At 40.2% G+C, this 12,637-nt stretch overlaps 1 protein-coding gene across 2 annotated transcripts; it reads left to right on the forward strand.

Annotated features, from left to right (window-relative positions):
* The first annotated feature begins 393 nt into the window (after positions 1–393).
* LOC116259934 (pentatricopeptide repeat-containing protein At2g19280) lies at positions 394–3,105 on the forward strand. 2 transcript variants are annotated; one of them, XM_031637948.2, is made up of 2 exons: positions 394–617; positions 1,277–3,105. In XM_031637948.2, the coding sequence occupies exons 1-2, from the start codon at positions 478–480 to the stop codon at positions 2,934–2,936; spliced, it is 1,800 nt and encodes a 599-aa protein (XP_031493808.1). In that variant the 5' UTR covers positions 394–477; the 3' UTR covers positions 2,937–3,105. The 2 variants fall into 2 exon arrangements, with proteins under 2 accessions (XP_031493808.1, XP_049935364.1); XM_050079407.1 differs by having other exon boundaries at positions 477–747.
* The last annotated feature ends 9,532 nt before the right edge of the window (positions 3,106–12,637 follow it).

Below are 12,637 nucleotides of genomic sequence, written 5' to 3' on the forward strand. Positions count from 1 at the left end.
TACCGAATCTTATTTCCTTTACCCAGCCGATTAAGCGAGTACCTGGTGAATAAACCTGGGCGCTAGGCCTATAACCTCGCGGGAGCCCTGGCCCGCAATGGGCCGGGTTTGGATCATCAAAATGACCCGGCCTGGGTACTTGGGAGCCCAATTCAGTAAGAAACAATGAAAAATTATATGTCTTTAAAATATCTGATTACAATCTCAAGTTCATGTATTAAATACGTGATTCTTATTGGATTTGTTTCATTATGTGATTCCTGGCTGATATCATATTCGTATATACGACAGGGCCTGGACCGCTCCGGCAAACGGTGTCTCCAAATAGGCCTCACGAGTGTGGAAGCTAATAAAATTTTATACGAGCAGTACCGGACACAAGGTCCAGTCCATTAGCTGATTTAAACTTCGGCCTGCCGGGCGGTGGTGGCCGTGGGTGTGCCAAGGGGCCGACTTGTCTCGGCCAGGCCCAGCCCGATGCCCAGTACTGGTCGGCACCCGACCCGTCGACAACCTGAAACTGTCCTCCCTCCTTTGCTCTCCTCTTCGAAAATTTGGTCTATCGGCACATGGAGGAGAAGTGAAAACCCTCATTCTCGACCGGAGCATCAAGCAAGGTGAGCTTTGAATCGTTTAAACTTCTGCCCAGCTCCGGATGTGGGTTCTTGGAAGCTCCTTTTCTTGTCACATCTTCACTTGGCGGACGGATTTTCGAACTTGCCTGCTTTGAAGTGCTTCTTGTTCTTGGTATCTTATCTTAGCTGGCTATGTCATTTGGGTACTCGTATGAATTCAGTGTGGGCAGCTCTTAGATTCACTACTTTCTCTGGTTTTAAGTGAAAGGTTCACCTGGATGTCTTCAAAGTGTTCAAGGAATCGCACCCATGAATTTTCTTTGGTTCCGTTAGGTGTAGATGAGGGTCAAACTAATTCCTTTCTTGGGGAATTCCAGCAAAAGATTGTTTTTTGTTGCCAAGAGCGGCCAATATAGGGTTTTTTCGATTAGAGGCCTTGGTTTTGCGTCTTTGTTACGTTTAGAGGATGAACCAGTGGTGGCAACAGATGAACCGCCGAGTAGGAGGTCTATCTCAGTGGTAGCTAAGAGTGCGAAGCTGGATTTTGCCAAGCGAGCGTTCTTCATTCTTAGGAAGTGCGGGTGGGATTTTGGTTTATCTAATGGCATTCCATTCACTTTTGATGAATCCAATGTGCCAAATCTACTGAACGATGTGTTTGATTCGAGCAGTGACGCACAGCTTACTTTTGATTTCTTCAGATGGTTGGAAAGACAGAAGGAATCTCCACACGGCATACGTTCTGTTTGCACAATGATCCATCTCCTGGTTTCCGCGAACATGAATCATGCAGCAGTGTCTTTGGTTTCAGGGTTGATTAGGTCGTACCGAGACCACTTTGATTGTTCCCATGTGATGTTCGATGCCATTGACCGGACTCGTAGAGATAAGAGACCTTATGCTACTGTATATAGTATGTTCATCAGTTGCTTTTTGGAGGTCAGGATGATCAATGAGGCTCTTGATTTTATTTCTCGAATGCTGCTTTTAGGTCTGTCTCCATCAAGTAAAGCTTGTAATAGTGTAATTTCACTTCTGTTAGGTCTTAAGCAATTTGCACGTGCATGGGAGTTGCTTGCACAGTTTGGTTGTTCAAATACCATTCTGGTATCTCTGTTTGTCAATAGCTTTTGCGATGAAGGGGATATATTGCTGGCAAGTAAGCTTCTTTTCAGTATGCGGGATTATGGAAGTAAACCAGATGTTGTTACTTATACGATGTTGCTTAATGCACTATCGAAGAGGGGAAATGTCAGGGAGGCAAATGCGTTATTGTACAAAATGACAGAAACTGGTGTCACTCCTGATATCGTGTCAGTTTCTGTGGTTATTGATGGCTACTCTAAACTAGGTAGATGGGATAAAGCCTTAAATGTTTTGAGGAAATCAGGATTTCGACCTGATATTTTTGTATATAATAGCTTTATATCAACATTATGTAGGGTTGGTTGTGTGGTGGAGGCCACTGAGTTGTTTGATGAAATGTGTCATGTTGGTCTGTCCCCTGATTGTCATAGTTACACAGCAATTATTAGTGGATATTGTAATATAGCTAACATGAGTAGAGCTAGGAAATATCTTTGTGAAATGTTGAAGAAAGGATTTAACCAAGGTATTGTCACTTTCACGGTGCTGATCAGAGGTTACTGCAAGGCCAGGGATTTGGAGGAAGCTGAATATTTGCTTAGATTAATGCTTGTGGACAGAATACAACCAGATATTTTTATTTATAATGCCTTGATAGATGGGCACAGCAAGAATGGGAACATGCATAAGGCTTTTGAATGGCTGGATTGTATGAAAAAAATGGGGGTTTCACCAGATATCACAACTTACAATATCATCATTCATGGCCTTGTTAGAAAGGGATTTTTGAGGGAATCACATCAAATTGTTGACGAGCTTGTGAGGAGAGGATTTTGTCCTGACCAGTTTACTTATACCAATATAATTGATGGGTACTCAAGAGGAGGCAATTTTCGAGAAGCTTTCTTGATATGGTGTTACATGAGTGAGAAGGGTATACAACCAGATGTTGTGACATGCAGTGCTCTGCTGAATGGACTGTGCAAGGCACACCGCATGGAAGAAGCAAGTGCATTATTCCAAAGGTTGTTATATGCAGGGCTAAAGCCAGATAGGATTGTTTACAATGATCTCATTCATGGCTATTGTAATGAAGGAAACATACCTGAGATCTCCAGGTTGATAAATATGATGCTAAGAGAAAGGATATATCCAGATGCAATGACGTACAGGTCACTCGTTAAAGCATTTGAGAAGAACAGGGCTGAACATGCTCTAGAACATGCTGCCACAGCTATTAAGAAGTTACTATCAAAAAATGGTGTTTGTATATGAAGATGAATTCATGCAGTGAACTTATCAAACGAATAAGGTTTTGTCTCCCTCCTCTTTTCTCTACTGTCTGGCCTCTACTGTATTCTGTTTCGTTGTTTGCATGCCTTGTACCTAAATCTGTACAGAGAAGTGTGCATCAATGAACTGCTATCTTGGTGTTTCTGGTCCATCACAACCAGCTGACTGAGGATGGTGGGGCATACGACCATCCAATCCAATATCCTGTTTGTCAACCTAAATTCTGCTCTTTATAACGTCATTCAATGTAGTGCTTGAGGAAGATCCATTAATCATGTCCTCATTTTCATCAATGAGAAGAAGCTAACAGTGGAAACAACAGCTTGCATAGATTTGTGGTCTGTCTTTACCTTTTGTATTTTTATGGGGTTTACTTGTTCTGACGCTGGAACCCTTTGGTTGGTATCTCCTTTTGCGTTGGGAATATCAACTCACATTTGGTTCAGAGGTTTTCCAGATTATGTTTAAAAGGTACTTTTTATTTAATGGTTTGAAGTATCGGATGGAGATGCATCTGACTGTACGGTGCTTACCATGCCCCCTTGGAAATGCATTAGGTTATCTTTCCTTAGCTTTATCGGAATCAATTCTTGAATTTTCAATTTTCTTTGTAGGATCCTTCTTTTTGAAAATTTTTCGTGCCTCAACCAAGAGATGGAGGAATGTTTGCTTGTTTACAAAACCTTTTCCAGGCGAGTTTAAGACAACATTGTCTCCCCTTTTTCCTAGAAGCAAAATAGTCCATCTTTTTAATCTATAATTCCTGCCAGGTTTGATCGCTGGCGCAAACCACATCAATAATTTTTGTGGAAAAGAAACCTATCAATAATTTTTACAAAAAAAGAAGCCTTTCTCACAATCTAATGGTCCCTAAAGATACAGAAGGTACTTTTTTGGTGGCTGGTGTTGATTCAGCTTTGCCTTAGGCTTGAACATATATAATAAAATCAAGGCGGCTATATTTCTTACCGTTACATGTGCTGCTGGTTTTCTTCTTTTATTTGACTATTTCCTCACGGAGGATTTAAAGGCTCAAGTGAATTCCCTAAAGCCGACATATCCACTGTTGAAGTGGGATTGAAATTGAAAATGTTTTAAAATGTACAACGTCACCCCAAACGCTGGCTTCTAATCCAGGATATCCAGCACTAAAGTGGGATTTTCATCCCAGGATTTTGGTCGCACCTTCAGAGGTGTGATCAAAATCCAGGCAACTTTTTTTTGCCTGTTGGGCACTCATTGGAAGAGAAGCAATGAATTAACGTGAAGAAGGGAAGGTATTCCACACATGCCAGCAGTTCAAACTTCAAACAGACACTAGAATAAAGTCCTTGGCATTAAAATCCGTGCAAGTTTTTTTCGGAATGGGGTTGCAAATTCCTGTTCAACTGATTCCAGGATTAAAATCCTAGGATACAAATCTCAGGATTTTAATTCTGCTGCTGCCAAACGCCACCTTAGCTCAGTTACTTGTACCAGAATGATTTCCTTTATTCTTTGAATATTCTCGGCAATTATTTTCTTCATAAAGTCAAGTAATCCTTCAAATTTGCATCATAAAGTGAAGTAATCTTTAAGAATGGATTTATTTCAGAAAGTCAAGCCATCTTTAGCTTGGCAACTTGCCTTTGCATCATAAAGTGAAGTAATCTTTAAGAATGGATTTATTTCAGAAAGTCAAGCCATCTTTAGCTTGGCAACTTGCCTTATGGACAATGGTTTCAGGCTATGTATATGAGCCTAGTGTCCATTACAATGCAGGCAACAGCTAGCTGCAAGCCACTTTGCCTGCCATTTTTAAATCGATTTAGTGACTGACTTGGTGCAAATAAACAAGGCCGTTGGCTCGATATCACTTCTTTGATCCATTGTTCAAGATAACCGCCAGTAAGACTTATGTCATTTTCAAGTAGACAATTTCTCACGTTGGACTGCAGCCTCACACCCTTTACTTCTAGGCAGTATTTTTTACCTTGCGCCCTGTAAGCATCCAAAAATTGTTTTGATTGTGCAACAGATTTTAGTTTCAGACATTTCCATTTTTGTCAGAAACTTTGAAAAATTTGGTTAGACTAAGGAATGTTGGGAATGGGTCGTGGTCCTTAGTTGCACTATGGACTTGGGTACTACATTATTGGTCCAAAAGAGTTGGATCCCTGGTCTTCAAGCTTGAATCATGGGCTCGGAATGCTCGTTATTATAACCCGAGGGAAAAGGGCGATGACTTTGAAAATGGAATTTTGAGCAAGCATTTCCAGATCCTCAGTTTCGGACCATGGACTTGGACCACTAGATTATGGAAAGAAAGGGGTATTGAAGTGGGTCGGGCTCTTCAGTCTTGGAACCATGCATGGGTTTTAGTTTGTCAACACTAGAGCCCTAGAAGGAAGGTTTTGGGAAGGCGATTTTGAAATAATTCCAACCCTTCAAACTGCGGCACGGATTTACATTTTTAACCATTACCGTTCGCGGATAGAGAAGATTTTTGCAAGAGAGATTTAAAATATCCTAAATCCTTCACACTAGAACCATATATTTGGGTTCTTTCGTGGATTTGAAGGGAGAGTGGGACTTTAGAAAATTGTTCCTTCAAAATAAGCCAAAGTCCTTATAAAAGGGATCAAGGATTATTGGAACCCGGAAGGAAGAATGATTTGGAGAAGAGTTTACAGAAATAACTCGATCCCCTCATGCTACAACGATGGTTTTTAAGTCTTCGACTTTAGAACTCAAGGGGACAACAAATTTGAACTTTAGTTCAGGAGAGTTTAGTAACCTTTCAAACATAGGCTGCGGCTACATAAGAAGAGTCCTAATAGGGCATTATTGTTTGATGGAATTTAACGCACCCACACGCACACACTTTCTCTCTTGGGTAGTTATGTGCAACAAATCGCTTTATAAGTAAGCATACGTCAAAAAGGTAAGTCATTATTTGTAAATGTCGGAAACTATTTTGATGATATGCTCATGGTTTTAGAGCTGGCACATAAGGCCACATCAAACTTGCAACATACCATCCAACGAACGGTTGCTGGGAGGCAGGCTTCTTTCCTTTATTGCAAAAGAATGTTATTTACATGAAAAAATACAAAGGAATGCTTTGGATATAAAAAAAAAAAGCTCAACAAATGGTAAACCAGCGATTAAGGTCAAGGAAAACAATAAAATTAGTGGTCACACAATAAAGATCTACAATTGAGTGCCTTAAGCATGATGCTTTCTAACCATATTCAAAACATCCATCATTCTATGTGACAAAATCATACACCCCACCTGACAAGGCACCATTGACCATTGTTGTACTCAATTGAAAGTTCGCCGCACCAATCTCCTGCCCTCCACCATTGCAGCAGCCAGTTCCTCCTCCATTCCATATATCCCTTCATTCTTCTTCTCCACCCCATGCTATTGGTTAACCTTCCATCTTGAGGCCTCCCCTAGCAATCGTAGACCTCATTTAAGCTAACACTACAACAAACATTTGAATTAGCAACACTACTTTCGCGTCAAAAATCAATAGCTTCAACGTTGAAAATGGGTCACCAACGACATTGTTGAAGGTCTCATCGCTGATTTAGCTTCAATGATTTTTACCACGTCGGTGGTAGTGGCGACGATTTTGTAACCCATCATTGATTTGAGCAACGATTATGCTTTGCATGGATGATAGTAGCGACATATTTATTAACCATTGGAGCTTCAAAAGCTCCGACAAACCTATCCCTTGGTGATAGCATGAAGGACACTATTCTTTGGGTCCGAGCCTAACAAACATAACGACAATAAAGCAATGTCACTACTTCAATTTCGATGAATTGTATAATGTTGGTAATATATAATGGTGTCAATTCTTTTTGCATCAAACATGATTAATTTGGCTACATAATCAACAATATTGATGTACATGTGTTTTTATATGTGTATAAATAAATAAATAAATAAATAAATAAATATATATATATATATATATATATATATATATATATATATATATATATATATATATATATAAGGAGGAGGACAAAATGGGAATTCATTCAAGACAAAAACAGTGACAATGCGTCGCCAAACAACAATAATGAAAGAGAAAGGTAAAAGTGGAAAAAGAGAAAAGTAGCAAAGAAAACAAGAGCAAATAACACAAAGAAACAAAAATCTGAGCATGAACAAAAAACAAGAAGAGGAGGAAGGAGAGAAAGAGCGAGCTAGTTAGAGGCGTAAGTCATCCTATGGTAAATGTGAAGGGCGAGGTGGACATCTGCCTTCACGATACCTCCAACTGAAGTGACACTTGTTGTTCTTCAACATGTGATTGAAGTGCTATTCTCAAACCCGTGATCAACAACAAAGAAGTCAAGATCACTAGGTAAAATGCCAACCATTGCTGATTGAAGGTGAATGTGAAAACAAAAGAAGCTGCCTCGAGAAGGGGGAAAAGGGGAGGGGGAAAAGGGGAGGGTATGGGGGAGGAAAGCTCAAATGGTGGCAAGCAACTCACAAAAGAAATGGCAGTCAACAAAAAGGTGGTGCATTGACTTTACTACAGAGAAGCAAAGAAGACATTAGTTAGCTAAGTAGATTCCAAGACGCTGGAGATGATCTAAGGTATTGATGTGGCCAACAAAAAGGAGCCAAACGAAAACCATGACATAAGGTGAAGAGCTAAAAAACTAAAGGCCATGAGAAGGGAGCCATGACCCAAAAGTAGCATGCTAACATAAGGCAAAGGTAAATGAGATAGTAGACAAAATGGGCCAATAAGGGGTAAATGAGATAGTAGACAAAATGGGCCAATAAGGGGCAAGGTTTGGGGGCAGGTGAGCCAAGCAGATGAAGGTCAGCAGGTAGAAGGTGAGCCAAGCGGATGAAGGTCAGCAGGTAGAAAAAATGTTCTTCCAAATGTGTGATGTAGAATGACCAGGCTAATGGTGTGCTATGTGTGAGGGGTAGAACGGCATATTTGGACCGAAAAAATGAGACAAGTGACTGGTTAAATGTGGCCACATGTCATAACCAAAAGAAAGAAAGGGGGTACATGTACCATATACCGAAACCCCTCGTGAACGGAAGATAAGTGACAACCTTCCACCACACAAGACAATCCAAGGGGTGGTCACCTTTCTAGAGGAAACACTGGAGGAGACGATTGAGACTAGTGAAAGTGGAAGCAGGTGGCTTGTAATGACCAAGGGCATGGAATGGGATGGAAGCGACACAATGTCGGACCAAGGTAATTCTATCGATAAGGAAGAGGACCTTAGCCTACCAACCATGCAGGCCGGCAAGCATCCACTACTCGACCTTCATCCAAAAGGAGGGCAGCGGTGAGACAGAGATAACAAAAGAGCAAGATAATCAAATGGTAGCAGAGAGACTCTACAACCAAATAAGCTTCAGTAGAAAGTGCTGTTGCAGGATCAACATGGAGGAGTGAAAGCTGACACTTAGCGTGATTAATGGAATGCCCAGAGGCCGACCCAAAATGCTGAAGCAAAACCCAAACTCTAGCAATCTTTTGGTGGGAAGCAGTGACAAAAATGACAAAGTCGTCTGTGTACTGAACAATAGAGAAACCATATAGGGTAGGGAGCAGCAACACATCAAGAAAGTTAGAATCTAGTGCAAAACTAAAGAGGGCAGTGAAACCTTCCACAACTAGGTTAAATGTAAAAGGGGAAAGAGGACAGTCCTGGCAAAGCCTATGGCACGAAGAGAAGAACTGACCAATAGACTCGTTGAAGGAAATAGCCATCTGAGCTCCAACATCCAAGCTTAAGAATAAAGGATGGAGCCAAGCCCTTGGAGAAGGCATAAGAGAAAATCTCAGCCGAATCAAAAGCCTTTTATCGAGCTAAGAATAAAGGATGGAGAGCAGGAAGAATAGATGAAATGGACAACCTCATTAGCTAACAAGACTGCATCATGCAATCATCGACTAGGGTAAAAGCAGCTTGGAACGGTAAGGGAAGACATGGCAGGACGGAGGTGGGAAACAAGAAGTCTCGCGATGGTCTTATAAGAAGTGCCAACAATGGAGATAGGGTAGAAATCCCGAACATTAGAGGCATTGTCCACTTAGAAATAAGAACACATACAACCTTGTTAAACTCTCCTAGGAGGGAGGAGTTGGCAGAAAACTCCTGACAAAAAGCCATAACATCAGGCTGGCAACAATGCCAGAAGATTCAGAAGAACTCAGGAGGAAACCATCAACACCTGGCAACTTATCAGCCTTTAGGGCCCAAACCGCTGCCCTAGGCTAGATCTCAAGGTTCAATGCAAGTGAAACCAATAGAGTACAAAAAGAAAGAGTAATAGGGTAGCAGAGACCTGCGGCACAGATTGATAGAAAGTGCAATACTTCTCAAACAAAGCCGCAAGGATGCCACCCTAGGTGATGACATGATGACAAATCATGAGGGAAGAGAAGTGGGAATGTCGCTTATTCTGGGAGGAAGATAGGTGAAAGAAATCAGTATTTTAGTCTCTCCAAGAAAGACAACTGATCCTAGAGTGCTGCTACCACCGAATTGAGTCATGAATACGCCACTCATGAGCAAGGTGACGAAGGGAAAGGAGGCACAACTAATCATCCTAGGAGAAAGGGGGCAATGATTAAAGCTATAAGACTTGATTCTCCCAAGAGAAAATGTCAAAGAACTTATCCTTCCAAACTGTGGACTTCTAGCGAAATGCATGCTTCCTAATGACGTGCAAGTTACGTTAAAGACAAAAAGCGGCCCATCTCCCCTCAATAGGTGCGCTCTACCAACAGAGGACTACCGCTAGAAATCTCTCATCTTGGAGCCACCACAACTCAAATCTAAAGTGTGGTAGATGCAGAATGGGATAACTATAGGAGAGATGGAGGAGGAGGAGAGAATGGTTAGAAAGGAGCTTGGATCCGACTGACAGGGCTGCAAACGGAAAACAAGAGAGAAAATTTGGAGAGAGAAGAATACGATCAGGCCTTCAAAGAACCACGGTGGGGTGGGGGGGGGGGGGGCGGGGGGGGGGGGGTTACAGTTGTTAGTCTAGGTAAAGGACAAGCCCTGCAACAAAACAGCATAGAGACCATGGACAAAAATGAAATTTGCAAAAGCTCACATGGAGGCAAAAATGTAGGCTCTGTTAGAGGAATCTGCCTGATTGAGGAGGTAATTGAAGTCACCCTCAGAGGAAGGGAGACGAACCGGTAGGGACCATTGTGTGGGCCCTCAGCAAGAGAGAGAGAGAGAGAGAGAGAAAAGAAGAGAAAGAGAGAACAATAGAGCGTAACACAAAAATTTAATTTTTATTACAAAAAAAGTATAGCCTACAAGAAGAAAATTTACATTCTATTATATGATAGTTACATCACAAAAAAAAAAAAAAGTTTGTTCTATTCTTCAAGCCAATTTTCTTCCACGATAGATACATAGAGATTGGTAGCTTGTTGACTGTTGCATGAGATTTTTCAGCCATCTTTAGTGTCAAGTGGGCACCTCTGTGAGCAGTGTGCCTGTTCTAGAAAAGGAACAAGTCATAAGTTTTGGGACAAATAAAGCATTCACAGTTAACTTTCCCAATATATTGAAAATAAAGGACCTCACCCTGTTGTATTCCTCAAGCCAATTTTTTCCTCACATGCAGCAAACCACTTATCTAAGAAGAACCTGTTTATGGAAAGTGAAAACAATCGAAGCAGTTAGCAATCTCAGTTGTTCACACTTATGTTATGCAAATTTGGACTAGAAGATGAAGATAAGAACAACTAATATATAGGCTTATATTATTGAGAAGACATTGGATAAGAACATTACGTAGAGAAATATCTTGTGTCAAAAGCAGAATTGTGGATTGTGTTCAACCCCAAGAAATTGGAATAGAAATGATCACCATCTTTCTGAAATGAAAGAATGTAATTTGTAGAAGTGAGTCAAAAACATCACTAGCCACAACTAATAATTTTTGTGAATATAACCATAATAAAAGAATAATTGAAGGACATCTTGAGTTCAAATGAACATAGCCAATGGAAAGATTGCATTGTTTAGAAGCAGCTATGCATCATGAAGAAGAGAGTATGAAATACAAAATATGCCATAAAAAAGAATTTGAACAGTGAGAACTCAAAAAACTTTCAAGATCCCAGAGTAGAACAAATTTTCACAGGATTTTATTATCAATTGGAGGAACTAACAAAACAAACCTGAAAAAGCAGTGATGCTTTCACACACAATATTACATTTGTAATGGAAGAAAATCCATTTGTAGATAAAAAAATTGTGCCCTCATTTTTGCTAAATGATGAGTTGACTAGGACTATTATATCACCCACCCCATCATTACTTAAAAGGCACCATTCATCGTCTGGAAATCCAATTACAGCACACAAAGAAGCTAGTTGTCTGTCCCAACCAAAAATAGTCATATGAGAAACCTCCTATGCAATATGCCATAAGTGATGTAAAGCTTGAAGAGAATGGTTCACAAAATCAGAACAATAGTATGAAATTGAACTTATTCAAGAATGAAAAATAATGAGTTCTCCAAACCACAAATACGAAAGGTTCAATTTCAGGACATTTTAAACACAAACCCGTTGCAAAAAAAGAAAGCAAAAAAATTAACTTGGAAAACAAAAAATGAGATCCCACCTTTGTAGGTTCTAGGCCAACAAGACCACAAGCATGTGCAACTACCCCTGAGCTACCATGTGAAATAGAAATGATTCAATTGGAATCCAGACCAGGCTAGACATAAGGGTAAAGCCATTAGTTTTTTCATCAATAAAGCAAAAACAAGCTCCATTTCATTACACCCACCTTCATCCGAAGCATTTGAATCCACTCAACAGCAGTTCCAGTAGCCTTTGAAAGAAACTCTGCTAAAGGCTCCTCAGTAATTGAAAGAAGTCAAGAAGATGAGAAATAAAAATAAATCGTCGTTATCAGACTTAACATTCACTGGTTCACAGCTATGACAACAAAAACAACAGCTGAGTAGTGTAGGAAAATGCTTCACACTGGTGTCTGCACCTGCACCTATACGACACCCATGTGACACAAGAAAAAAATCCCCTGCTTTGACATATGCCACCAATCTATTGTCAAATTAAAAATTAAAAGAAATTTGAGTGATGAACTGTACATAATGACCTTCGGGCTGTTTAAACCTTAACATGGGTGAAATGAAAAAGGAAAGGAAGCACAATATTTTAAAAGGAACAATTTATTTAGCAAGACCAAACATTTCAGTTCTGCTCTATCCTTCTTTTTTTTTTTTTTTCAAAACCTTTCCAGAAGATCCCAGACGAAAGTAAGACATAGATACTCATGGTAAACATTTCCTACCACCATAAAGATTCATAAGCATATTGTTGTAACAAGCAAAGAGTGGAGCAAGAGAACCAAGCAAAGAAGAGATCAAGCTACACTAGGTAATTTGATAATCCTGATTTTGAAGATGAGACAGTAAGATCAACAACACATGAAGAGAAAGAGTGGAGCAGGAGAACCCAGCAAAGCATAAAACCTAGTAGAGCAGAGAACCAAACAAAGCAGAGAACCTAGGAAATTATTGGACCTAGGGATGTTAATGGATCAGATTCGGCTTAGATATCTGTTCGAATTGCTTTTAAAAAATTAGATATTGTAAGCAATTTAACATCCAATTTAAGAAAATCGGATCTTATTTAA

This window comes from Nymphaea colorata, chromosome 9 (assembly GCF_008831285.2).
Source record: "Nymphaea colorata isolate Beijing-Zhang1983 chromosome 9, ASM883128v2, whole genome shotgun sequence".
Lineage (NCBI taxonomy): Eukaryota > Viridiplantae > Streptophyta > Magnoliopsida > Nymphaeales > Nymphaeaceae > Nymphaea > Nymphaea colorata.

Bases quoted from the DNA above. Each gene is read 5' to 3' on its own strand.
- LOC116259934 (XM_031637948.2), top strand. From the start codon at position 478: ATGCCCAGTACTGGTCGGCACCCGACCCGTCGACAACCTGAAACTGTC. The intron at 618-1,276 runs GTGAGCTTTGAA...TGATTTCTTCAG, and splicing joins CGACCGGAGCATCAAGCAAG to ATGGTTGGAAAGACAGAAGG.